This window comes from Chenopodium album, chromosome 19 (genome assembly GCF_948465745.1).
Source record: "Chenopodium album chromosome 19, dcCheAlbu1.1, whole genome shotgun sequence".
In the NCBI taxonomy this organism is placed as follows: Eukaryota; Viridiplantae; Streptophyta; class Magnoliopsida; order Caryophyllales; family Amaranthaceae; genus Chenopodium; species Chenopodium album.
Window position 1 is genome coordinate 39,659,454 of NC_137852.1, and position 24,241 is coordinate 39,683,694.

At 34.5% G+C, this 24,241-nt stretch overlaps 2 protein-coding genes and 1 pseudogene across 6 annotated transcripts; all 3 read right to left on the reverse strand.

The window, feature by feature from the left end:
- Positions 1-1,072: 1,072 nt before the first annotated feature.
- LOC145595531 (uncharacterized protein At5g39865-like) lies at positions 1,073-2,811 on the reverse strand. Its single transcript, XM_081651948.1, has one exon. It carries the CDS (start codon positions 2,471-2,473, stop codon positions 1,583-1,585), a length of 891 nt encoding a protein of 296 aa, XP_081508074.1. The 5' UTR covers positions 2,474-2,811; the 3' UTR covers positions 1,073-1,582.
- A 1,463-nt stretch (positions 2,812-4,274) lies between these two features.
- On the reverse strand, positions 4,275-9,463 carry LOC145595532 (protein SENSITIVITY TO RED LIGHT REDUCED 1 pseudogene; annotated as a pseudogene). 2 transcript variants are annotated; one of them, XR_014102973.1, is made up of 6 exons: positions 9,315-9,463; positions 9,160-9,222; positions 9,011-9,061; positions 8,014-8,069; positions 5,558-5,732; positions 4,275-5,459 (listed from the first exon to the last, which is right to left on the reverse strand). The product of XR_014102973.1 is annotated as a protein SENSITIVITY TO RED LIGHT REDUCED 1 pseudogene, transcript variant X1 (transcript). The 2 variants fall into 2 exon arrangements; XR_014102974.1 differs by lacking the exon at positions 8,014-8,069.
- A 2,427-nt stretch (positions 9,464-11,890) lies between these two features.
- Positions 11,891-20,233, reverse strand: LOC145593662 (uncharacterized). Of its 3 annotated transcripts, none has more exons than XM_081649961.1 (8): positions 20,115-20,233; positions 19,290-19,792; positions 19,121-19,196; positions 18,655-19,029; positions 15,209-15,300; positions 14,170-14,201; positions 14,000-14,067; positions 11,891-12,356 (listed from the first exon to the last, which is right to left on the reverse strand). In XM_081649961.1, exons 1-8 carry the CDS (start codon positions 20,136-20,138, stop codon positions 12,279-12,281), a joined length of 1,248 nt encoding a protein of 415 aa, XP_081506087.1. In that variant the 5' UTR covers positions 20,139-20,233; the 3' UTR covers positions 11,891-12,278. The 3 variants fall into 3 exon arrangements, with proteins under 3 accessions (XP_081506087.1, XP_081506086.1, XP_081506085.1); XM_081649960.1 differs by having other exon boundaries at positions 11,891-12,366; XM_081649959.1 differs by having other exon boundaries at positions 11,891-12,369.
- Positions 20,234-24,241: the final 4,008 nt, after the last annotated feature.

The window sequence follows — 24,241 nt, forward strand, 5'->3', positions numbered from 1 at the left end:
AAGCAGAAACTGTACGGGGTAGTAGATACAAAATACAAAAACAGTACCAAAAACCTTCGATATAATCGTGCTGCAGCAACAATAACAACAATGCAACGTAGATGCCAGCAAGAGCACGGTCAAGAGAACTCAATACGTACTGATATTACCGTTCAGCAGAATGAAAATTATGGCAACCTTATCTCATTACATTCAACACAGCATAATCACCACAAAAAAGTCAGACATCATCTGTCAGAAAAAAACAGAGTGGGGCTTTTATTTAATTAGGGAAGAGGAAGGGGAAACAACAGATAGACCAAATTGTTTAGAATATTACAAGATTTCATTCAACTTAACAATCCATGTTCTGATGTTCGTGCACTTTACACTTCAACATTGACATGGACACTTCAAAAGAGAATTGGTCAGAACGTGCTGAAAATGGCCAACTATGCAGCAAAGAAAGATAAACGAGTTGAGTACTTTTTTCAATTATAAAAAAAAAAAGATGATTGATGCATTGATCACAATGTTGTTGTATATACCCTCACAAAATACAAGGCCGTAGATTGTAACTACATTACTGCAAGGTCGCGGATGGAACATAACAACTAAAACAGAGCCTAATGGGTGGAGGCCGCTATACAGAGCATAACAACACACTTCAGCTACATACACTCATACACTCATACTGTCATAAATACTAACAAGATGTTAAACACAAAGATCAGCATAACATTGAGTGGAGGCCGCTTGAAGGTGTGCCCACGATAAAATTTTCTTTCGTTCCTCATTTACCGCAGATCTTGCTAGGTTGAATACTAAAAGATGAGTCCATGTAACATCATAGTTACATGAGAACAGTAGTACATTCCTGATAACAACTACTCCATAGCAAGATCTGTGTAAAAGGTCACTAAAACTCCACACTAGCCCAAATTGATTCAACAAAAACCGAGGGTTCATATAAGTGATACAATTAGCAAGTCACTGCTAGCAAAAGTTTAAACAGAGTAAATTATTATTCAAGAGAAAAGCAACATACAATCAAGTCATAGGACTTAAAACACTGTAATTCGAGTCACAAAAATGAGTCAAAAGCCCAAAGGAATTCTCATTCATTCCAATGGGCAAAAACCATAGTATAGCCCTTCTCATTACAACAGCTTCAGTTTGCGCAATTGCGAAAAGGAGAAGAAAAAAAGTCATTAATATATACAACATAGTAAATTTACACTGCAAGTCAAGGGAAATGCCCATCATCTCCCAAGCTACAATGGAGCACACCAGCACTAATATGCTAATCTCCTCTATTCAATATGTTTGAATAATTTTTTTTTTAATTTTTTCATTTTTCGGCAAGGAGTCACACTAGCTCAGTACATACTATAAAGTATCATTGTATCAATGACATACATAATTATTGTTCATCACGAGTCTATGAACAATGTACAACCAAATCTCCGCGATAAGGCTGAAACCGTAAAAAGGGGGTTATATTCAAGCCAGACCATAAGCTAAAAACACACAAACTAGCTACTCAATTATCATTTTCACACCAATATACCTGGATCACATAAGTAGTGATCATGGGAGTAATTCACAGACAACACTCCGGGCATCGAATCAGCCCGTTTTCATTGCACTCCAAGCATCTCTTCATCACCTCCTCATCCTCGTCGAATATCTTCCTACTACCACTACAGTTGAAGCAGGGCAAGAACCTCACATCGCCACAACTATCACACACGAACCGCCTATCCCTCGTTGGCAATGACTGGAGAATCTTTCGTAGCTCACCAGTTTCGTTCCACTGCCTGATCAACTCAACCCCACCTACATACCTCCCCTTGATAAAAACCTGTGGCAATGTCACATTCTTCTCACCAAGCAACCCCTGTATCTCCTTCCTATAAGCTGCGTCCATCGAAACGTCCCTTTCATCGACGAACACTTTATAAGCCCGGAAAATCATCCGGACAGCATCACAATCCTCCCGGGTTCTCCGAATTCCCCTCAAACTAGTGAAATATACCACAACTCTATCCTCAGTACCCGGAAATCGAATCGTAGAAACATCTAGAATCGACCAACAATCCTTAAAATCAGAACTGAATGATTTAGCAGGTCTCAATTTTGCTAGATGATGATTATAAGGCGATTCTTCAACTTTTTGGGAATTACATTTAACAATACTATTATGATTATTATTATTATTTGATGATTTTTGGGATTCAAACAAATTTCGAAGCTGTCTAACCTTCCCTTTAATTGAAGTACCAGCTGAATCAAAGGTATTGCTGTACCATTTCTTCATATTCGCCGCGTTTCGATCAACGACCGTCGAAGCGGCAGACGAAACGTATCCTTTCTTCGAGAAGGTGTTTGCGACGGAAGAATGCGTCGTCATTGACCGACTAAACACAGAATTCTTCGACGAAATCGATGGCTTGCTAGTCGACAACTCGCGATTCTCTTCAAAACTCGCCATAATTTTTTTGGTTTTTTAGGGTATTTATTCAATTCCTCTTGAAATCAATAAATTCGGAACTGATTACACAATCAGAAAGGCAAATGATTGCGAAATTAGGGTTTGGGATATGGAAATGAGAATTTAGGGTTTCAAAAGGGGGGAAATTGAAGAAAAAATCAAGAAAATGATAGAAATTAAAATTGAAAAAATTAGGGATAAAATTAAGATTGATAATCGAAGATAAAGTTGATAATTGAGATTTTGTGAATTTTATTTAGGGATTTTTTTGAAAGAATTTGAGAGTAGGATTTTTTTTGTTGATTTATGAGAGAGAAAAAAAAAAGGAAAGAAAATAGTGGAGAGAGCTGCCTTTGAAGGAAAGAAAAAGGAAGAAGAAGAAGAAGAGAGAATACAATTTACAGTTGAGACAAATTAGAGGAGAGAGAAAAGGGTAAATCAGTAATTTCATCATATTTTGTTTTTTTTTATTTTTTATTTTTTGAGATTGTGTTTTTCAAATATAGTTAACTGTTTGAGTTGTAGAAACGGGAGAGAGAGAGAGCGTAAGTGTCAAATGTCAAGGCCGACGCGTTTTAGATAACGGATACTCGGTATTATTTTGTTTTTTTTTTTTTTGGAAGGCTCGTTTTTATTTGTTTTTCTTAAAATAAAAATGGAAATTATTGGTTAGTGAAAGACTTTTCTAAGGAATTATTTTAATTTAAACTTCACGAATATGTGTTTTTGTAATGATTATATAGTGTTTTTTAAAAATCTTTGTTATGATTGTGTTATTTTGATTTTGATGATGATTAAAGTATGAGATAAGTTATGCATAACTCGATTTTTATGTTTAATTCAACATATTTTTTAAATTTGATTAGATTTTGGTAAATATGGTTGTGACTTGTAAGTTGAATTTACTGTATACGGTATTGATCAATGTTCATACAGTATCAAACAAAAGTGTATCAGACTATAAGTAATTTATTATATAGAACATTAAAAGAGGGCATTAATGAGATTTTATAACACCTTAAGAAAAGAAGAAAATTTCAAAAGTGCTACTTATATACCTCATCTAATCAATTGTTTATTATGTCATGATTCTATGTCCCCTCAAAATTCAAAGATCAATTAATGGTTTTATGATAAAAACAACCAAACAAGTTAAAATCTTTTTAAAAAGTGAAACTCATTTTTTAATTAATTGTTGTCCTACTTTCACCCGAAGACAAAGCAACCGTCCATTACAGATTACATACACTTTGTGCCACACAAAAATGCAGGTAACACCAAAGTCTAGTGCACAACTTGAAGCCCTTGTGATCGTGGTCCAGAAGTCCTTCACTAAATTACTCGTTCCATTCTTCCATTTGCCTTGTGAATTTCAAATTCATTTTTTAAAATTTTTTTAGAAAATACTCGTAAGTATTAATTTTGATCTTTGTAGATTCTCATTGGCACAAGCAAACGACAATATTGTTAAGCTGCGCGAGCCGAGAGGTACTCAAGCATGGCTCAAAAGCTTACCAGATGTATTTGAACACCTATGCAGTGTTGGCACACACACTACTATACTAGTAAGTAGTAACCAAAAGCATTGCACAAAATCTTTCGGTACAGGTTCTCGACTTCTCATGTCTTGGCTGTTTTTACTACTGCTGCGTTTCCTTCATTAAAAAAAAATAATAATAATAAAAAATAAATAAAACACGCTACTGCCAAATCTAAGATTTTACTGTTATTTTTTGACAGAGTAATACTGAAATAGAGAGGGTAACAACATTATCATTCTGTGCACATTGTGAAAAGAAAATTAAGAGAAAGAATCAAACTCATGTAGGCGTACATTAGGAGGAAAATGTTCGGGCAGTTCTTGATCAATCACCTGGGTGAAGCCATTTATCAAATGATGAAAAACAATCACAGGATTCACAGCAAAATCGCAGCTGATGTGTGAAACAGTTCTGATACATGTTATAAATGATGCAACAATTGTGTTGTGCACCTGCTGCAAACTTGTGCTGTTTAATAATGCAATAAGTTGACAGCTAACACACACACACACACACACTTACAGGTTCAGTTATTAACTAGATAATGGGCACCTCATGCTCATCATTAGGGTTGAAAAAAAGCCAACTGGATTCATCAAAGGCTCTATTATGATCATCTGGCCCTGTTTTGACTCTGAATTCCTTCGCAAAGCTCCGAGAAGCCAGGATATGCTTCGTGTATGGAGAAGCTATGTAGTCCTTGACTACAGAATTGTGATGTTCGTAAGACTCAAAACTGTTTCCAAATAGCGCCATGTTTCTCAACATATCTACATTCCAATTTACCTCTAGCAAATTGTGATACAATAAAGCCTCACAATGAGGCATGAAGAATAATGTGGGTTTTAAAGCCTGTCTTCTACCTTCCTCATTCACTGATATGACAGAACAGCCAAAAGATTCCAGAACACGGGTTTCAGTCCCAGATAGAACTGGATCAAATACCTCAATATTACCTATCCATTCAAACTTTCTCTTCATCAAGATCACTAAACAAAGCTGCAACCGTGGGGCTTCAAAAGACTCAATGCTGCCTATACCATACACCACCATGTTCATATTTGGTTCAGACCCTAAAACCCTGGAAAAACAATTGAAGACTTCAGGGTCTTCAATCTGACTCAAAAAAAGGTCAAAAAACTTGGAGCTCTCAAGTTTCTTCAAGCAAGTCTCAATTTTCTGCATTAATTTTGACTCCCTCTCTTGATTGATTTCAAGGTCAGGTGGGGCGAATGACTGTTCTTTTGCCTCTTGCTCTGTGCGAGACACTTTAGACTGACATTTTCTACGTTTCCGAGGTAGGACAACAGTCCAATCAGGATCAACGTATTCAGAATTCTCATCATAGGTTGTAGTATCAGCAGCAGCAGCCATTGCTATGTGTAAAACTTAAGTTTGTATCAGATTAAGCTGTTTACAATTGTAGAAGATAGTGTGGACAAATCCTACAAGCCAAAAAGTAGGAATTAAGATTGGTGATGGACCACTAGACAAGCAATTCAGGTTACAATATTCAAAATCTCAATGATTAAATTGTAGCTACCTTGTAAGAATGGGGACATTGGTCACCATTTAAATCAGTTAAGCTGGTTTTTTTGCAGAAACCTAAGTATGTGGCTTAAGCTTTAGGCGCCATGGCAAACAGCAACCAGCTATCAAGCCCTAGTAGGAAATGTACTTTGTTCAAATCATGGTGTTCGCAAACTTGGATACCAAGCCTGCATAGAAGGGGGAAAAAACAAAAGGGATCAACCAGCAGATACTCATATGAAAACGCAGGATTAAAAAAAAAAAAAAAGCACCACAGTAGCACATAAACAAAATTGACTACAGTAGTTATCTGTTCCAGCAATCCAGACACTGTAGCTTCCAAAGAATATAGAAACACGCATGCACGCACGCACACACATGATTATAGGGAAGCACCAAATGCATCAGATCTGGCAGAAAAATGCAAACAAGGAAATGAAATTCACTAATTCCGCTACTTCAATCCAATTACAGCATCCATTGCACAGAAAGGGATAATTTTTCCCACATCAACTGATAACAGTGTGTTATTGTACATACATGTATGTGTGCATACACTTATACACGTGTCCGCATTTTACGTGCATACACTTATACACGTGTCCGCATTTTACTAAAACCACATTTTAATTTTTTTTTTTTTTTTAAATCTAGTATTTCAGTTTATATCAAAGGTATTGAACATTGCTACATAAATTTAAGAAATACAACTACAATAATCAGCTCATATATGATAATCAATAAAGAAGAAAGAGATGGCCATCAATGTATTTGATATTTTCCTCAGTGATCAAACAAAGAGAAGAACACAGGTTTACAAAGTACAAAATCTTCACCTGACAATTTCTATATGTATAGCAAATTAAATAAGAGTTTTTATTAGCCGTTAGCTATTGAAATACAACTTCCACATCATAAAAAAATTTATAGCACTGTATAAATTCAATCCAAAAAATTTATAAGTTTCCTTTAAAAGAGTGATATGGACAAAGAAGCCAGAGTTATCACCTGAACATTCAGCTAAAATACCAAGATTAAGTTATTCGAACAGAAATGTCAATAACTATCTACAATGAGCACTCTATTAGGCGCAGAAAAGAATACCAAACTACCAACATAAATCACTAACCAAACAAAATACAGGTATGGGAAGCCAAAGAATTAGACCAAACAGGCAAACCCCACCCAGGAAAAAGTCAGCACTTAACCAACTTGCTGCCCACCAATGGCCAAATCATACAATAGCTATCATATGGGGCACATGGTTGATAAACTCACAGTTGAAAGTATAACTTCTAACAAACTCCATGACATGTAAAGGACGTACAATTTACTCACCCCCTTTGCCTAAGACCCTATAACAGCCTTCAGATTAAGCACCAACACATTACCCAATGCAGAGCCACCCATGCTCCACACCACCCCCCCCCCCCCCCCTCTCTCCAAAACAAGCACCCTTATATTCTGTTTGGATATCTTTAATATTGAGACATTTCTCTCATATCTAAACTACACCGCAGGATTGAATTGGTAGCAAAAATTCGATCAAATTAAGGAAAGCTAAAGACAATGACAATGACCAAGCTGTTAAAGGCTGTGGCAAGTTAGTGGATCTTTAGATTTGCAAGGTTCAGTCCGTAAAAATTGATCAAATCTGGTAATCTTTCTTCACACAGGAGGTAAGAGAAATGGCTTCTACAATCTTGTAGAACTTTAGACGATGCTTCAAAAGTTCAAACATGCAGGCCAGGTACTATACGAGCCATCATATATGATGTTATCCACCTATTGCTACTAAATCAATTTCCATGGCCTTCAATTAAGCTAATTCCATTATCGCTAAACCACGAACAGTATGTATAACCTTTAAATCCGCACAAAATCATTCAGGATACTAAATGTATAGCATCAAAATGTAGTTGTCATACTAATAATAAATCTTCCCTACTGAATGCTCTCAATATCACATTGTTTATATATTCCGTAAAATGTATGAATCGCAAGCATATATCTCAGCTCAAGCTCATAGATGTGGTCCCTGAGCCGAGGCAGGAGGGGCAGCCGCCATGACCTAGGGAGAAAAGGTCCATTGCCATACTTTTGTCCTAACACTCATAAGTGTTACAACACATTAGCAAGAAAACTTGACTCAATCATCAAATTCGCAAGAAAACTTGACTCAATTATCAAATTAGCAAGAAAACTTGACTTAATTAGGCTCGAAAATTCACATTAAATTCATCTCGCTTACAAAAATAAAAAGTAAATTGCACATTGAAAATTCCTAGCAACAAGATTACTCGTTATAATCTTTCAAACTTCAATACCTATAACAAAGATAAGTTCAAGAATCCATCTTGGAAGAACCCTAAATTAGCATGCTGACAATTAAATTAACGACAGTATGAAACTAAACCCTAGATTGTAAAATTAAAACGATGATTAAAGAAATGAAGATAAAAATCTTACCTCAGAAGCTACTTCAATGGAGGATAGATAGCTCAGAAGCAGCTTCAATGGAGACGCTTCAGTGGAGAAGGAAGAGAGATATGAAGAAGTACAAGATGAAGATTAAAAACACAGGACTTTTCAGTGGTCAATGTTCGACGTCACTCCAAACTAAACCGGAGATTGGAGATTATTAAATTTTCAGTTCAGTTCGATCAGTCAATCAGAACAGACCCTTAGCTATAAAGATAAACAATTAAGTACGCGCATAAGGAGTAATCCAGTTTCCACTCTAGAGGCAAAAAAAAAAAAAAAAAAAAAAAAAAAAAAAAAAAAAAAAAAAAAAAAAAAAACTAATATGCTAATAAGGCCATTATAGAGTCCAATTATAGATTCCAGTTTCCACTCTAGAGGCAAAATTTTCCGCTTTTTGACATTAGGTTACCTGCCCTATAATTGTGTGATAATCATTAATACAGTATAAATCAACTAGTCATTTGTTAATTAAGGAGTAATATACTAATAAGCAATGATTGCCAATTGCTAGTCATAATATAAAAACACTGGGATTGGGATCTTATATACTTGTATGACTCATTGAACATTTAACCATTAGTTAGACAATACTACGGTAGTGTAAAGAGTTAGTGATCATACCAAATTTAAAAACCAAACATTTCGTAGACATAATGGAAGATCATCTAACATAATATACTAATCCTAGTCCTAACATCCATACACCATCTCCATCACCACATGTAGTGATCTTCCCTTTACCAATCCAAGCTCCAGTCAACTGTATGCTTAAACTAGCCGATCTCATTCTATCTCTCAGCCCTGCCCCTGTCTCTGTCACCTTCCTCACCACTGAATTTCTACACAATTAATTTGTTTCTACACAATTAATTTGTTTCATCCCCAAAACACACCAAAAAATAAATTAATTTGTACCATTTTTGCTACTAATAACTAACATACATATAAAACTATAAGTACATTGGAAATAATAACCACTAACCTTTGAATTTGACCTATTTTTTGAGGAGCAAACACAGTAGATCTACAAATCCTAAAAAAAAGAGTGAATTAAAAAATTAAAATTACAAAACTTAGGGTTTATGGGTAATTAATTAAAACTGAAAAAAAAAAAAACAAAAATAGAATTACCTGGGCCTATGAACGAAGGTCTGCTGGAGGGAGAAGGTGAGCTTGTGGCGGCCGGCGGTGGATCTGAGGTGGAGGATTGTCGGTTAGCCATGAGGTGGTGGGCCGGAAAACGAAATTCAAAAAAAAAAAAAAAAAAAAGTCGAAAGAAGGAGTACCTGGTGGCCGACGGTCGACGAGTTGAGGGGGAGGAGGAGTGTCGTCGGTGGAGCTGCGGCGGAAGGGGAGCAGCGGCAGAGGGCAGCTGATTCTCTCTCCTTCCCCTTCTCTCTCTCTCTCCTTCTCCTTTTGTTCGAAAATGCCCAAATGATTCTGAGGTTTTTTTTTCTTTAAGTCCAAACGATTTCCGACGGCTATTCCTATGGATAAAAGCCATCGGAAATTATATTTCCAATGGACATAATCCATCAGAAATTATATTTCCGACCGCTATTCCTATGGATAAAAGCCGTCGGAAAGTTCCTATGGCTAATTATCCATCGGAAATATTTTTTCGAATTTTAAATTTTAAAAAACATATTTCCTATGGAAAAAAGCCATCGCAAAAAATTAGTTCCTACGGCTTATTAAACCATCGTAAGTTTCCGATGGCTAAATCCATCGGAAACTTTTTTTTCCATCGGAAAAATACGATGGGTTTCTAAACCATCGGAATTTCAAAATTTTTCGACGGTTTTTATAGGACATCGGAATTGTTCCATCGGAAATAAGCCATTTTCTTGTAGTGTACGAGTGTTTGGTAAAGTAGCACTTGAGTAAATGTAACCTTAAAAAGTACGAGTATAAGAAAATTAACCAAGAGCTACCTCTATTTAAAAAAATTTAGTTTATGTCGTATCATAAAGAGTCACCTTATTTCAAAATATTATTGTATTATGTACAGTAATACTTACGAAGTATTCCATAAATAAGATTTGAGTTGGAAATCTGAACACTTACCCAACTTACGTAAATATGATGTGTTGTGTTGATCTATTGAATTAAATGGGCAGTAAACCCTAGACACTCACTAGCCCCTTTTCTCATGTATGAATTATGTCGTGTTATCGTGCTGCGTCAACCGACCCGACCCATACCCGACCCGAAGTGGAGTTGACCCGAACTTGACCCGATACCCGAATTGACCCGACCCGAATCAACACGACCCAAAGTTGACCCGACTTGGCGCGAAGTGACCCGAAACCCAATGTGACCCGACCCGATTTTGACCAAAATTGATTGACCCAAACGGACCCGAAACCCAAAGCGACCCGAACTATACCCGAAATGACCCGATCCAAAATTAACAAATACTCAAAATGACCTAAATGATTTATGGCTTAATTATTTTAACCATATAAACACTTATCAAAATTAACCTAAATTAAATAATATAGTATTGTGTGTATAATACTGTTGAAATGTGCGTGTAATTTAGTACTCGTAATTCATAAAGAGTTCCATTTGATTAGGAAGACTAGTTATTATAATTGTTATTATTACTATTACTCTTAGCTTCTTCTTTTAAGTGTTATATTGAATTTTTTTTCCACTATTCACTTTATCTAATTTGAATTTTGACCAATTCAATGATAGTGATCATACATATGAAACAATACAGTCTTTTGTATATAGTACTGTTGGAATTGTCTAATGAATATATTATTAATATTCAATTGTTTTACTTTATACTTATTGATAATTATAATATATTATTGGTCTAATTTCTACATCGATATAGACGAAGATTGACCTGACCCAATTGACCCAATCCGAACTTGACCCGATAATTTAACCAGAAGACTGACCCGACCCGAAATGACCCGCCCCAAACTCAACCCGACCCGAAGTGTTGACCCGATACCTGACCCGACACGAATTACCATTGACCCGAAACCCGAATTGACCCGCCCTGAATATTGATTGACCCGAAACTGACCCGACCCAAACTGACCCGACCCGAACGACCCGTTTGCCAGGTCTAGTGCATATTACCATTGCTAGCTGCCCTTCGCCACTAGAGAAGGTGCAGCCCGTGCGGGTGCTCAGCAAGCTGTGGCAAGTAGATGATAACTTGCCTAGGCAACTCTTCATGAATTGCATTTGTTAGCCTTGTATTTTTTCCCAACCGTGTATTTTTTCGAGTTTATAAAATTTTGGTGGTTCTTTTTTTTTTATTATTATTTTTTTATCTAAAACAAATTTAACTTTCACACTCCTATTAATCTTTATACATAAGTATTTTATTTTAAAAACAATTACAATCAATCAATGTTAAAGACGCTCTTAGGTTGTATTGTTGTAAGTTGTCTGTTGCTCTTATTTAAAAAGTTCTATTTGTCAAAAAAAAAAAAAAAGTACATGCTCAACCTAATCTCCAAATATCTCTATCTTAGAGGTAGTCTATCTGCGTGACCCATAAATCTTTTTAAACTAAAAAAAGAACCTGATAAGCCATAAATCTTTCCATTGTTGCCAGGGAACTGAACAAGTACATGCTTTCCACCAAAAATGCTTCAATTAAGGTGGCTTTCTAACATTCCACCCTAATCTCCAAATATCTCTAGCTGCGTGACCCAACTGAGTTTCTGGTAGTCTCACATGGCCTAAACAGCCCAACTAGTAGCCAAGTACATTCCGATTTTCGTAAGCCACCAGTTCAAATCTTCAATACATTGCACGCTATATTACACTTTTTTTAAATCTTGCAATTACGGTGAAGCACTTTGAACATCAATACAAAGTATACAAACACTTGCTAAAAAATATCTAGCCTAAACCAATTATTAAAAATGTACTTAGGTAATTAACTAATAATTACAACAAATAATTCACACATTGAACTATCACGCGCAACGCTCACGATAAGACTACTAGTAAACATATACACAAACATTACATCATGTGTCTAAAAACCAAAATCTTTCAAAGGAATCCAAAATTATAACAAAATATAGGAAGGGTTTTTGTTAATTTTATTTATTGAGAGAACCGGAGCTAGATAAATGAGATAAGGGATCCAAGAAAATCCATGGTCTTGTAAGCTTCTTCGCAAATTCGTACCTACTTGAAACTCCTCTTGGCAAACCACATTAGAGGAGCACATACTTTAGCTAACGCTAAAACATTATGCGATGATGGCTTCACTTGTGGGGATTTCCATAGATGATTTTCCATAGGATTAAGGATGCCAATTGTACGATATTGAGAATTGGAAGTACCTGTCACAAGCTTCTGAACCAAAAAATTAATTAATGCAACATCAACATATAGTACATACAAACCTATAATGTAAATCTAACGGTTATTTCACCATATACCCCTAAGTTTTTTGTTTATTTACCTATACCCTTAATAAAATTTCAAATTCACCATATATCTTTGAGTTGTTACAAAAATTCACCAGATACCCCTAATAACAACAAGAAGATGAGTGAAGAAGGAAATTTCCGGTGGTTTTGAGGGTGGAAAAAAAAATATGGGTGGTTTCGGGGTAGGGGAATATATTTAGAGTGGTTCCTAATGATTGACGAAGTTAACAATCATTAGTCATCAAAGATATATGGTGTATTTACTATTTTTGTGAAAACTCGGGTATATGGTGAAAAAACCGTATTGTTTGCATTAAACTTTTACGTACTAAATTTGAAAAACTAGGAAAGCTATTCGAATGCACCTAAAAGATGGGTAATAATATAGAGTGAACCGTAAGATGCCATTTAGATAAACACGAGTAAAACCAACAAGATCAAGTGTATAACTTACTTTACAAGAAATTCAAAAACCGACAATAAACCAGAAATAGAAAAAAAATGTTAAGTGGGTCAAGTCACTCAAGTGATATGACTTTTTTGGAATCACTATCGAATATTACAATATGTTTTAAGAAAATGACCAAAATTTCACAGTTTGGGTGAAGTCAAATGAAATCCCTATTCATAAACTAGCTTTGACGGTCATTTTTCAATGTATAAAAAATAAATTTCATCATGAAATATATTGTTAAATACGTAAGTATTAACATAAAGTTTTATAATATCAATTTTTTAATATTTTTTTAAAATAATATTTGGTCATATATATTTAAGGTCAAACTAATGTATTGGAATGTGTGCCGAATTTAACCGTGTCAATAATTTAGGAACAGAGGAAGTATATATACATTTCTTTTGTTTTTTAATACTAGCAAAACACACTTACGATATTTTAAAAAACAGTGAGTCTACATGATTTAATACTTTGAGAAAAATTATATAGTTGTTGGGATTTTTATTCTATTTTTTCAGAATTTTACAACTAATAGTAAACAACAACTTTACCAAACACTCATAATTAATATTTCCACAACTAACAGCTACACATAAAGCTAAAAGCTACTACCACATCTAATAACTACCTCCATACCTATATTTTGCCACACCCTTAAAATGGAGGGTGAATATTGTTAGAAATATATTTTAATGCGTCATTAGACTAAATTAAGAGTAATAGTACAACTTATTAAAAAAAAAAAATTCAATTATAGTGTGTTGCAAATATTAATACATGGAGGAAACGTTGCAACTTTTGAATGGTGATTAGTGATGGTGGTGAATTGAGTGGTTTGAATGGTGGTGTGATAATGGAGGGGGTGGTGATAGGAAGCATTAACCAAACTTCGATTTTTTAAATCACATGCCTTCCCTCAATTTATACTATACGAAGTATTACATTGCATTGTAATTTGTGCACACAAAAAGTGTCGCAACTAAGAAAAACAGAGAATCTATAGTAATAAAACAAGAAATTACTATTATTAAAAACGAGAAGAATAATAATAAAAAGCATTTTAGCTATTTTAGTAAAAAAAAGTTGGAATCTTTACCCCAAGAGAAGAACATAAGATTGGACCAGATCGTTGTGGCTCCACATAACATTTTCGCTCCGGAAGCACTGTATGACATCAAAGCCCTTTTACCACTTAACATCATGTCATCTACTCCATGTACGGAATTCAATTAAAATCTTAGTTCAATTGTCATCAAAACTACATACCTTTAGCCTTTGAGGTAAGCTTAGGCAGCAAACTTCACCAATCGAATCAGGATATCATGTTCACAAACAGATAAAGTGATATATTAAAATGTAAATTACAAGGAGATGCTTCAATTAGAATTTTTATAATATAATAAAATTTAATAAAAACTACGTACAAGGAGATGCTTCAATATATAAATATATATAATGAGAGCCAAGGCTAAAAGAGAACTATGAACTAATCTAGGCCCTTAGACCATGTTAATCGGACGATCAAAAGAATTCCGTGTCATGAATGACATTTTCGTAATATTTCAACTTTACAAAATAATTTTCAGCTTTTTTCTAAAAAGTAAATGAAAAATTAGTAAAATTAAATAAAATCAGTCATAAAGTAAATAAAATTGCCTTTGAAAAAATGGAAAAATCTTTGAAAAGCTGCAAAATTACGAAAATGCGATTAATGAGGGCGGGTGAAACGTGAGCCATTAGATAGAGCGCGATCAACGACTGAGATTGGGTCTTAGTTTTCATTATTCACCTTCTCACATGATTTCAATTATATATATATATATATATATATATATATATATATATATATATATATATATATATATATAAAAGCAATTCTCAAGTAACTACAGATGCAAGCACCCAAATCTCAAATTACCCATTCATACAAAAGCTCTCAAGAATTAACTGCACTGCAATTATTCGACAATGTTCTTTTCATTTTACATCTCTAATGAAATTGCTTGTCAACTCAAGGATTTCATCATACCATAACCTACTCAAATTATTGGGCATAATTTCAGAAGTACTTCTCAATTCCTATGCTAGCATTTTAGTTAACAGGGGAGGATGCAAATTGTATGACTACACACACTTTGTCATGTATCTTTCAATGACAAGATATTCATGTGCAGTGACCATTTTTGCCAAAATTAAAGGGTTACAATAGCACAAACAAACTACTCAGTCAACCAAATAGGAGTAAAAAACAGACTGCTCAACCAAATGTTAGTGCACATGTAATATAGCATCAAACTCTCTTTACCACTGTATGTTGACACCATCGGGCTTCAAGCCAAGTCCCACATTATTAAGCTCAGATGGAATGTAGAATGGCAGCTCATACATCGGTACACTCTTGAAAAGAGATGGAAAATAAATGTCAATAATAAAACAATGCAAAGGGAAAATGGGAGAAAAACAAAACAGAAACAAAGGTAAGAGACGTTGAAGTTTCTATCTCATTACTCCAAACATATTAGAAGAGCTTTTATCACAAAGTTTAGGTTTCTGAAAGCACTCTCTAGTACTCACAACCACTTCCAAGTGACTAGATTATATTGTAGATAACTCCAATTGTCATTCAATTCCTTCTTCATCTTTAAGAGTTCCTCTTTTATTTTTAGAAATGGGTTGCTGCAATGGCTTCCACATTAGAGGTAGACATTTGATACTTATCAACGTTAAAGGTATTATCCATGTCATTATCCATGTGGCACCTAGTCATAAATCTCATTATGACATAAGAGTGACATGTCGTCAACATCTTTTAATTTCCTTTTGAGATTTAAGAATATTGTAGATTTTTCATATAAAATCTTCGATTAAAAGAAAAATAATAAAATGAGGGTGTATCATTTAAGAAGATTTGGTCATGTAAGATGAAGACCAAGTACCGCATCAATAAGGAGGCTTGAAGAGTGGCAAAGAGAGAAGGTGAGAGATAGAGGGTTAAGTATTAGCGCATAGCGCCTATATGTTTTAGAAACGTATAGGATGACTAAATGTACCATTACAGCCTAATAAGTGACAGGTGGTAGGTATTTTAGGAGAAAATAATCAACGACATAGGATGACAAAAAGTACCACCGCATGCATAATAGTACACAAAAAGTACTATTAATACAACTTATACTTTAATGGTACATTATAGTACACAAAAATGTACCATTGTAGAAAAACATCAAATGAAAAAAAATAATAAAAACCCCATGATACCCTCATATATACATGATAAACATATAGATGCTATGCGCCTAGAAGCACTCAGAGATAGAAGACGAAAGCAAGCTTGGATGAGGGTGGTTAAAGCGATAAATGTCAAAGAAGATTGGAGAAAGGATTTATGTATATGAATCATGCAATAATGTCTATATGACCCTAATATATACTCCCTCCGTTTTTAAATACTTGCTCCACTTTCCATTTCCGACCGTTTTTAAATACTTGCTCCATTTCCTTATTTGGAAAGCTTTTACAATATTTAATTCATTTCACTCAACTAGTAGACCCAACATAAATCATATTTTATTAATTTCATATTCTCTCTCCTCTAATTTTCTCAACTACTTTTGTTTTTTACAATTTTTTATTTTTCCACCTATCTCACTACCTCCATATTTTACTACTTTATCCAATTTCTCTTAAAACTCCGCGCATGGAGAAATGGAACAAGTATTGGTGTTGTTGTAACATCTTTGATAAAAAACTAAATTTGCTATGTTACTCGGACTTGGCTAAAAGGCCGCCAAACCTATGCTGACACAAATCACACAACAAGACGCGGATTTGGACACCCACAAAATTCATGTGTGGATTCGATAAGAACCCTAAACCTACAAAATTCTACGCCATAGTTATGAAAAAAGAAAGGGATGCTTTACCATTTCTTGTTTTTCTCTCACTTACTACACTCTCTTTTTATTCACGTGACTTTTAAAAACAAATAAATTTCCTATGATGCCTAGTAGGCTAATAGTGTGGTTGACAGCTTGTATTTTTTCTCCTTTTTTTTTTTTAATGAGTTGTTGACCACAATTTCCTTTTCGATTTTCATTTTTCTTTTCCTTTGGCCACATGATAATCTAATCGATTTTCTCACCTCTTTTAATTCTTTTTTTCACACAAATTTACAGTATTTTTTGGCTCTTTTTCTAGTCAAGTAGGCTTTTACATTGGTTTTTATAACTACTTGGCTTTAGCACCCACTTAACAATTTTAATAATAGCAAGGGTTTTGTGCTAAATATTTAGCTTGGATTTAAATGTAATTAAAAATAACCCTATTTACCGCTATCGTATTCACTAAACATTTTATCATAGGCCAAAAAATTATACTTCCTCTGTTTTGTTTTTTTTTTTTTTTTTTTTATACTTTTACAAAAAAAATGTGAGAGCTTTTTAATCATGTGCCACAACTAAAAAAATCGGAGGAAGTATGAAACCTCAAGCCACCGCTCTGAAAATTTTCCCGAATTACATATCTTAATCAAACTTTCTTCCCTAATCATATGTTCATCTCTTCTTATCTATACTAGTTCCTAACGTGCTAGTATGTCATACAATAAGGAGGCATATACTAATGGTGGCAACTTAGATGATTGTTAGTGGCATATTAATCATGGTGATTCCTCATATGACTATGATAGTATACTACATTACTACTTCCTCCATTTTTTTTTTAGGGAAAATGTTCGGGAACTACCCTCTTGATTGGTTATTTTGTCAACAACTACTCGCTTAAAATTTTTTATAAAAAAACCTACAGCTTAAATTTAAAAAGTTTGAGTAGCACTACCTTTTTGTTTTCCGACAACAAAATCCACGGAGTCGGACCAACTTTTATTTTTCCTTTCAAAATTTAAGCCTAACTCGCCAAATTTTGTTGAATAATTACAAAATTAGGGTTCTTTGTTGAAATAGAAATTGGGGGTTTTGCAAAATTGAGGAAAAATTGTGGTTTTTCATTGTAATTGGCCAATTTAGGGTTATGAATACATTGTTTTTGACTTCTAATTTGTGGGAAAATTGGGGGTTTTGCAAATTTGGGGTAAACTTTGTCATTCCGTCCTTAAGTATTAGAGGGAAGAATAAAAGAAAACCAAAAGGGGTAGTGTCGCTCAAACTTTTTAAATAGTTGTTGATAAATTGACCTATTAGACTCACAAATTTTCCTTTTTTTTTTTTTATTTTAGTTTTATTTTTTGCAACAAATGACATTTTCAAGATTTACAATTATTTGCAACAAATGTTTGATTTCCTCATATGTTAAGATTAGGCCTATGAGAAACCTAGCTGCTATACCCCTACCTTTAAACATAAACATAGGTTAGTGGTAATAATCTAACTTACTAAAAAACCAAAGTAAATCTGACCTACTAAGATCTAAGTAATTACTAACACCAACAACCACCACCAAATTATTCTACCAACAGCCACCACCTGACCAGCAAACCCTTACGCTTACCATTACCTATGCTGCATGCCACCCCCTTCTCCACTCCCATCACCCCACCAGCAAACCATCACCCTTGCTGCCATCAATCACCATTATATTGCAACCACTCTAAAACCCGCAGAAACCACCACTGCCAAAAACCACCTCAAAACAATTTAACATCGAGTAGCATAATAGCAAATGGTTGAAGGAGGATTTAAACAAAAAAAACAACAGATATAAAGAAGATAAATACGAAATACTGAGAAGGTTTACCTCAGCCCTTGAAAGATAATAGCGCTCAAGGACACCTCTACTCATCCACATAGTTTTGACCACATACCATGCTCTCTTCAAATTGTCCAACACCATTTCCATTATGGACCTATCGCGATCATAATTACACCTATCGCGATCATAATTACATATCTCATCCAGGTATGATGCATTTCTTAACCCCCGAGATATGTGTTGCCCAACTGGGGTAGTCTCTAGGCCCCCCTCAGCAGACGAGACCATGAGCTTATCCCAAGCAACCGACAATAATACAGCATATTTTCGGTCAGCACCACGATTCATCAAAGTAATGCAAAGATCCTCGACTTGATGACAATGTGACGCCAGCAGTCTGATAGTATCAATGGGTTCTTTCTGCCAAGCATAGGACTAAGTCAAAGCAGGAACTTTATTTTCAAGAGTGGTAAGTTAAAGACTGGAAACAACAATAAAAGTTGATGATCACCAATTCTGGCAGGGAGAAAAAGCAGAAAATATTGAGGAGGGATCTTTCCGCAGTGCAACCTTCCATTTTAAGCTTACTGTGACATTGAAAACACAAACCCAAGAGTAAATCTCCTAAAAGTCAAATAAAGAAACCATGAAACAGGAAGGTTTGGGAACGAGGCACGTACCTGAATGCATTGAGCGCAGTATTAAGTGGGCTTCCGAAACTAAGAGCGGATAGCTTAATCTCAGTATCAGCTCCATGATCTAAAAGAAGCTTAGTCATGCCATAAGATAAGTTATGAGCCGCAATGTGCAACGGGGTCATAAGCGATTCATAAACCGAATTTATATCCACATAGATTCCAGATTCAAGCAATGCAGTAGCACAAGCAACAGCAGAATGCTTGCAGATCAACTCTAAAACCTTATTTGAAGGATATTTCTGCACCAACTCACGGTTGGCTATCAGGAAAGAGGCAAACTGATCCTTGTCGTCGATACCAGCAAGCCTTTTGATTTCAGTCACTAAGTTGTAGTATGGAACAAGGAAAGCAGCCTCTTCTACTTGAAGTAATTTAGGAATAAGATCAAATGTATCAGCCCATTCCAAAAATTGACTTGGGGAGAGGTCAGACCCAAGACTGTCCTTGATATCTTCAAATTGGCTTTCAGGACTCATATAATATTCCTGTTCACACAAGACCCCCAACATCACATCACCATCACCATCAAATTATATATTACAAATTTTACTACTTGTAATTTCATAGTTCAAATTGTTGAATCCTAAGATAAAAGGGTTGGGCAGTACATTAGCAACCAAATATGATTGAATTATCTCATAATTATAGGGATATTTGATTGAATAAGGGTCATAATTGTGGTGTGGTTATGATGTTTGATAATCTTAGAATTTAGAAGCAATAGTTGAGATTTTGGAACCCTACACTAAGAATTAAATTAGATTGTGAAATTGGTATGATGATACAAAAAAACAAACAACAACTTACCCCAATCCCCATATTTTCTTCCATGGGGGGTACAAGTATTAGAAGGCGGTGTGCGAATCAACGGAGAACGTCAACTGCGATTCAATGGATTACTGAGAGAGAGGTAGGGTTTGTCAAAATTATAAATGGATTAGATCAGTCGTATAAATAAATAAATGGGGCGGGTCTTATAAATAAAGATTTAAAATAAACCTTTTAAAGAATTATCGGTATTGTACTTTTTTTTTTTGTTATATTTGTTTGTTGTTTCCATTTTATGAGGATTGACTAAATGACTACTGAGGGTGTGATGGGAGAGCCTTATCTTGGCATCATACCTGTAAGCTCTCTTATTGAAGGTGAGACAATATAATGTGGAAAAGGTGAGTGACTGTTGTTGCTTTTTTGTGATCACACGGACTGATGATGGTCAGAGGTAGACGGGAAATTCCCTGTTTCTCATGGTGAGAAACGAAATTTGTTTCTCATGGGGCATTTTCGTGAATAAATCAACAACTTTTTCAATATTGTGGGCTCCACAGTTGAATAAAGTTGAAAAAGTTGTTGATTTATTCACAAAAATGTCACCATGAGAAACGAATTCATTTCTCATCATGAGAAAATGGGGCATCCTCGAGGTAGACTCCCATATGAAGTTGCCTCTAAAAGGTTTCTAGATCATATAAGATACACCATATAATGTACCAGTATATAGTTTCCTCTTTAAAATTATGACTCATCTATCAGATGTAATATTTGAAGCAAATTTCACGAGTTTGTGAAACCAAATATTATACGAGGCTGTAGAACATTTGTATTGCACAGACGCAATGATAAAAAGATTATATATTCAACCCAATATATAGCCTATATTATATTTTGTAAGAGTGTGCTTCTTTCAAATACAGTTATCTAAATTGACAAAACAAACAAATTATGGACGCAGCTATAAAATTATTTCAATACGTGTTGAAAATTTTACAGTATTATTCGTCTAAGTTAATGGAGGCCACATCTTAGACCATCAATCATCAGATTCATCACAATCAAGAAAGTGATTATTTTATAAGATTATGTGATATTCATATACCGTACTATGTTACTATGTTTATTGATTTTCAAAAAAATAATAAAGCTGGTTCTTAAATTAATTATTATTCTTACTAAGGTTACATACCCTTTCTCGATCAATGGTAAATATTCTTGATATTATGACAGTGAACTTTAATTGTGAATTAAGGAATTGTAAATGATTGCCTACAGGGTTGGATGTTTTTCATGTCATTATCTCTGAATTGAATATTCTTCTTATGTATTAGTGTATTACTTTTTAGGTGAAATATGAGGATACACTCAGCCTTTTTAATATGAAGATTTGCTCTCTCTTCAACGTAACTTGCCATCGGGTGCAAATTTAACCTTGTCATATCTAGATGAAGACGATAACTTGGTCACCATTATATTGTTGATGATGCATGATGTTGTGAGGGAGGATCTGACTGTTAACCTGAAAACAGACAAGACTGTTCACTTCAACCTTGTGCTAATTCTACAAATAATGGAAGCTCAATGCTTAGAGGATCATCTTCGTCTTCTACACAACACAATGCCAATCAAAATGTTGCTCAAGTCTTGAAATCTGTTCCGGAGCCTCTGCGTGATGCTTTTACATTGGCGTATATTGATTTTTAGTCTTTTTCTTAGAACACACTTCTTTCAATAGTTTGTTTTTGTATGGTCACCTTGTAAAACTCTTTATTAAATGTTGAATATTAATACTAAATTACCATTATTTGTGTACTTCATAACCTGTAAAATCAAAATTTGTGTACTTCATAACCTGTAAAATCTTGCCATGGTAACTCTGATGAAGAACCAGGAACATATCTTCCCTTATCAACCACTGTTGTTACACGCCTTTGGTCAAAGCATAATAGCTGGCCTTTACTAATGCTTCCCTCCTTTCATCAATGGTGGGTTCTGGGATACTTGGAAGAATAAGCTGTCTTGCAGCATCTACCAGCAATGTATCCAGTAGGATCTTTTTGTTTCTCGAGTGATTCCAGTCATCTTGATTGCCAGTGAATTAGCCAAACCCATATGACCATCCATCCGTGATAGCCAAACCTGCAAGATAGTGTAGCAAAAATATTTAAAGCTTCAAAGTATTCAAGCTGCAAAGAACCATGTCAAATTTGAAGTTTTGACTTTACACGATTTTGAGGACTTATATCATCTATCCAATTTGCCATTGGCAGTTCTCCTCCCCAAAGGTCATTGTTCCATCCACCACCCAAAATCCAAACACCTTCCTTCTTACCTGCAATGTTTTTAAAGACAAGTTTTAAAAAAAATTATATTACCTTCCTTCTAGTTCTTTTTTAATCCTAAGATGTAACGAGTGACATGGGTTCAAAATATACTCTTAAGGGATCAGGATATCTAACTATCTATCAAATCTACCATTTAAAGTAGAACCCACATACTAACATTAGCCTCCCTAGTCTCAACTACCAAATGTTGCATAACCAAGCCTATTTAACCACTGCTGCATTTGAGAGTGATAGTGTACTTCTCTCAACATGAATGTTTACACACAAGAAAGGGTCTCACAAGATCTCATGAGATTTTATCCATGTTCAGACCCTAAATCTAATGTAGAATATATTGTTCACATTTGACAAAATGAGACATTGAACAGACTACGGGTATCAAAGGAATAACCAGATCATCTTAATGGTGCACATAGCCAACTATGACTATCTATAAAGAGAGTTCATACATGATCATCTTAATGCTTAAGTGTTCCAACCATTTAATAATATCAAGCTCTTCAAAGTTTGAATACTTTTAACAGCGGCTTCAATCTTCATAACAAACTCCTGTTTCGTACTGACACCATGTAGTTCCACTTGAGTCATCTGCTTAACATGAGATAAAAAGATATCAAATTTCATTGACAACCAAAAGCATTTCAAATATATAGTGGCATGTAACAGGTTAGCACTTAGCAAAAATCAGTAATGTCACATATATAGACTGGAAGATTAGTGTTCAAACAGCTTCACTTTTGCATCCTACCAAAATAGCAATGCATTGATAATATTTTCTAACATACTACAATATGTTTTTAGCTGTTTTAGAAGATATTAAGAGTACTATTATCAAAATCTACCATTTTTTTTTTTAAGCTTTTCATAAAAGTTTCCTACTTTTATTACACTCGCAATAAATAATAAATCAAACTTTAGTCACCAAGACTATATATACTCATATAGGACTGTTAATATCATTATGTAACAATTGGAAAAGTCGACCTCAATCTCGTTTGTAATACTTTTAGTCAAATTTGCTTTTTCGTTACTTTTATAAACCATCATCAATCCTACTTTTATCACACATCGAAGTGATCAAACCCTTTTGTCCCTACTTATATTCAACTGAGTGAAGTAGTAAACAACTTTTTTTTTTTTAATATTTCAAACAAGTATTACATGCAATAACCCGAGACATAGACGAGTCCACAAGAGATTCGCTTGTTAAATCTGCGACTTCTGCTTCTTTCAATTTCGAACACTCTGAAAAAAAAAACAAAAAAAAAAGTTAACATAATACCAATTTAATTTGAATTTTATAGTAGAATAAAATAATTTCTCCGTTCTCTTTTAATTGCAAGATTACGTAATACGATGAGTGATAGAGAGAATCATTTGCCAAATAAAGTATTGTTTGTACTATGTATGATTTTTACGTTGCGATTAAAAGAGGACGGAGTATGACAGCTATTCGAAGTGATAGAGAATGGAGGAGAAAAATGGAGAGGAAGAACACTAAAAGAGACGACAGTAGTAGGAGATTTGTGTTCATTATCCCTCTGATATGGTGAATGGATTACATAGTTGGAATGACTTGAATCAATTACATTCGCAGTCAATACAAATACATTAGCTTCAATTAAGGACGAGTGTTTGGGTAGATGTAACCTTAAAAAGTATAGGAAAAATAACCAAGAGCTACTTCTACTAAAAAAAGTTTAGTTTATGCCGTATTATAAAGGGTTAGCTTATTTCAAAAGATTATTGTATTACTTACGGAGTATTCCATTAATAAGATTTGAGTTGGAAATCTCAACACTAACCTGACCTGCT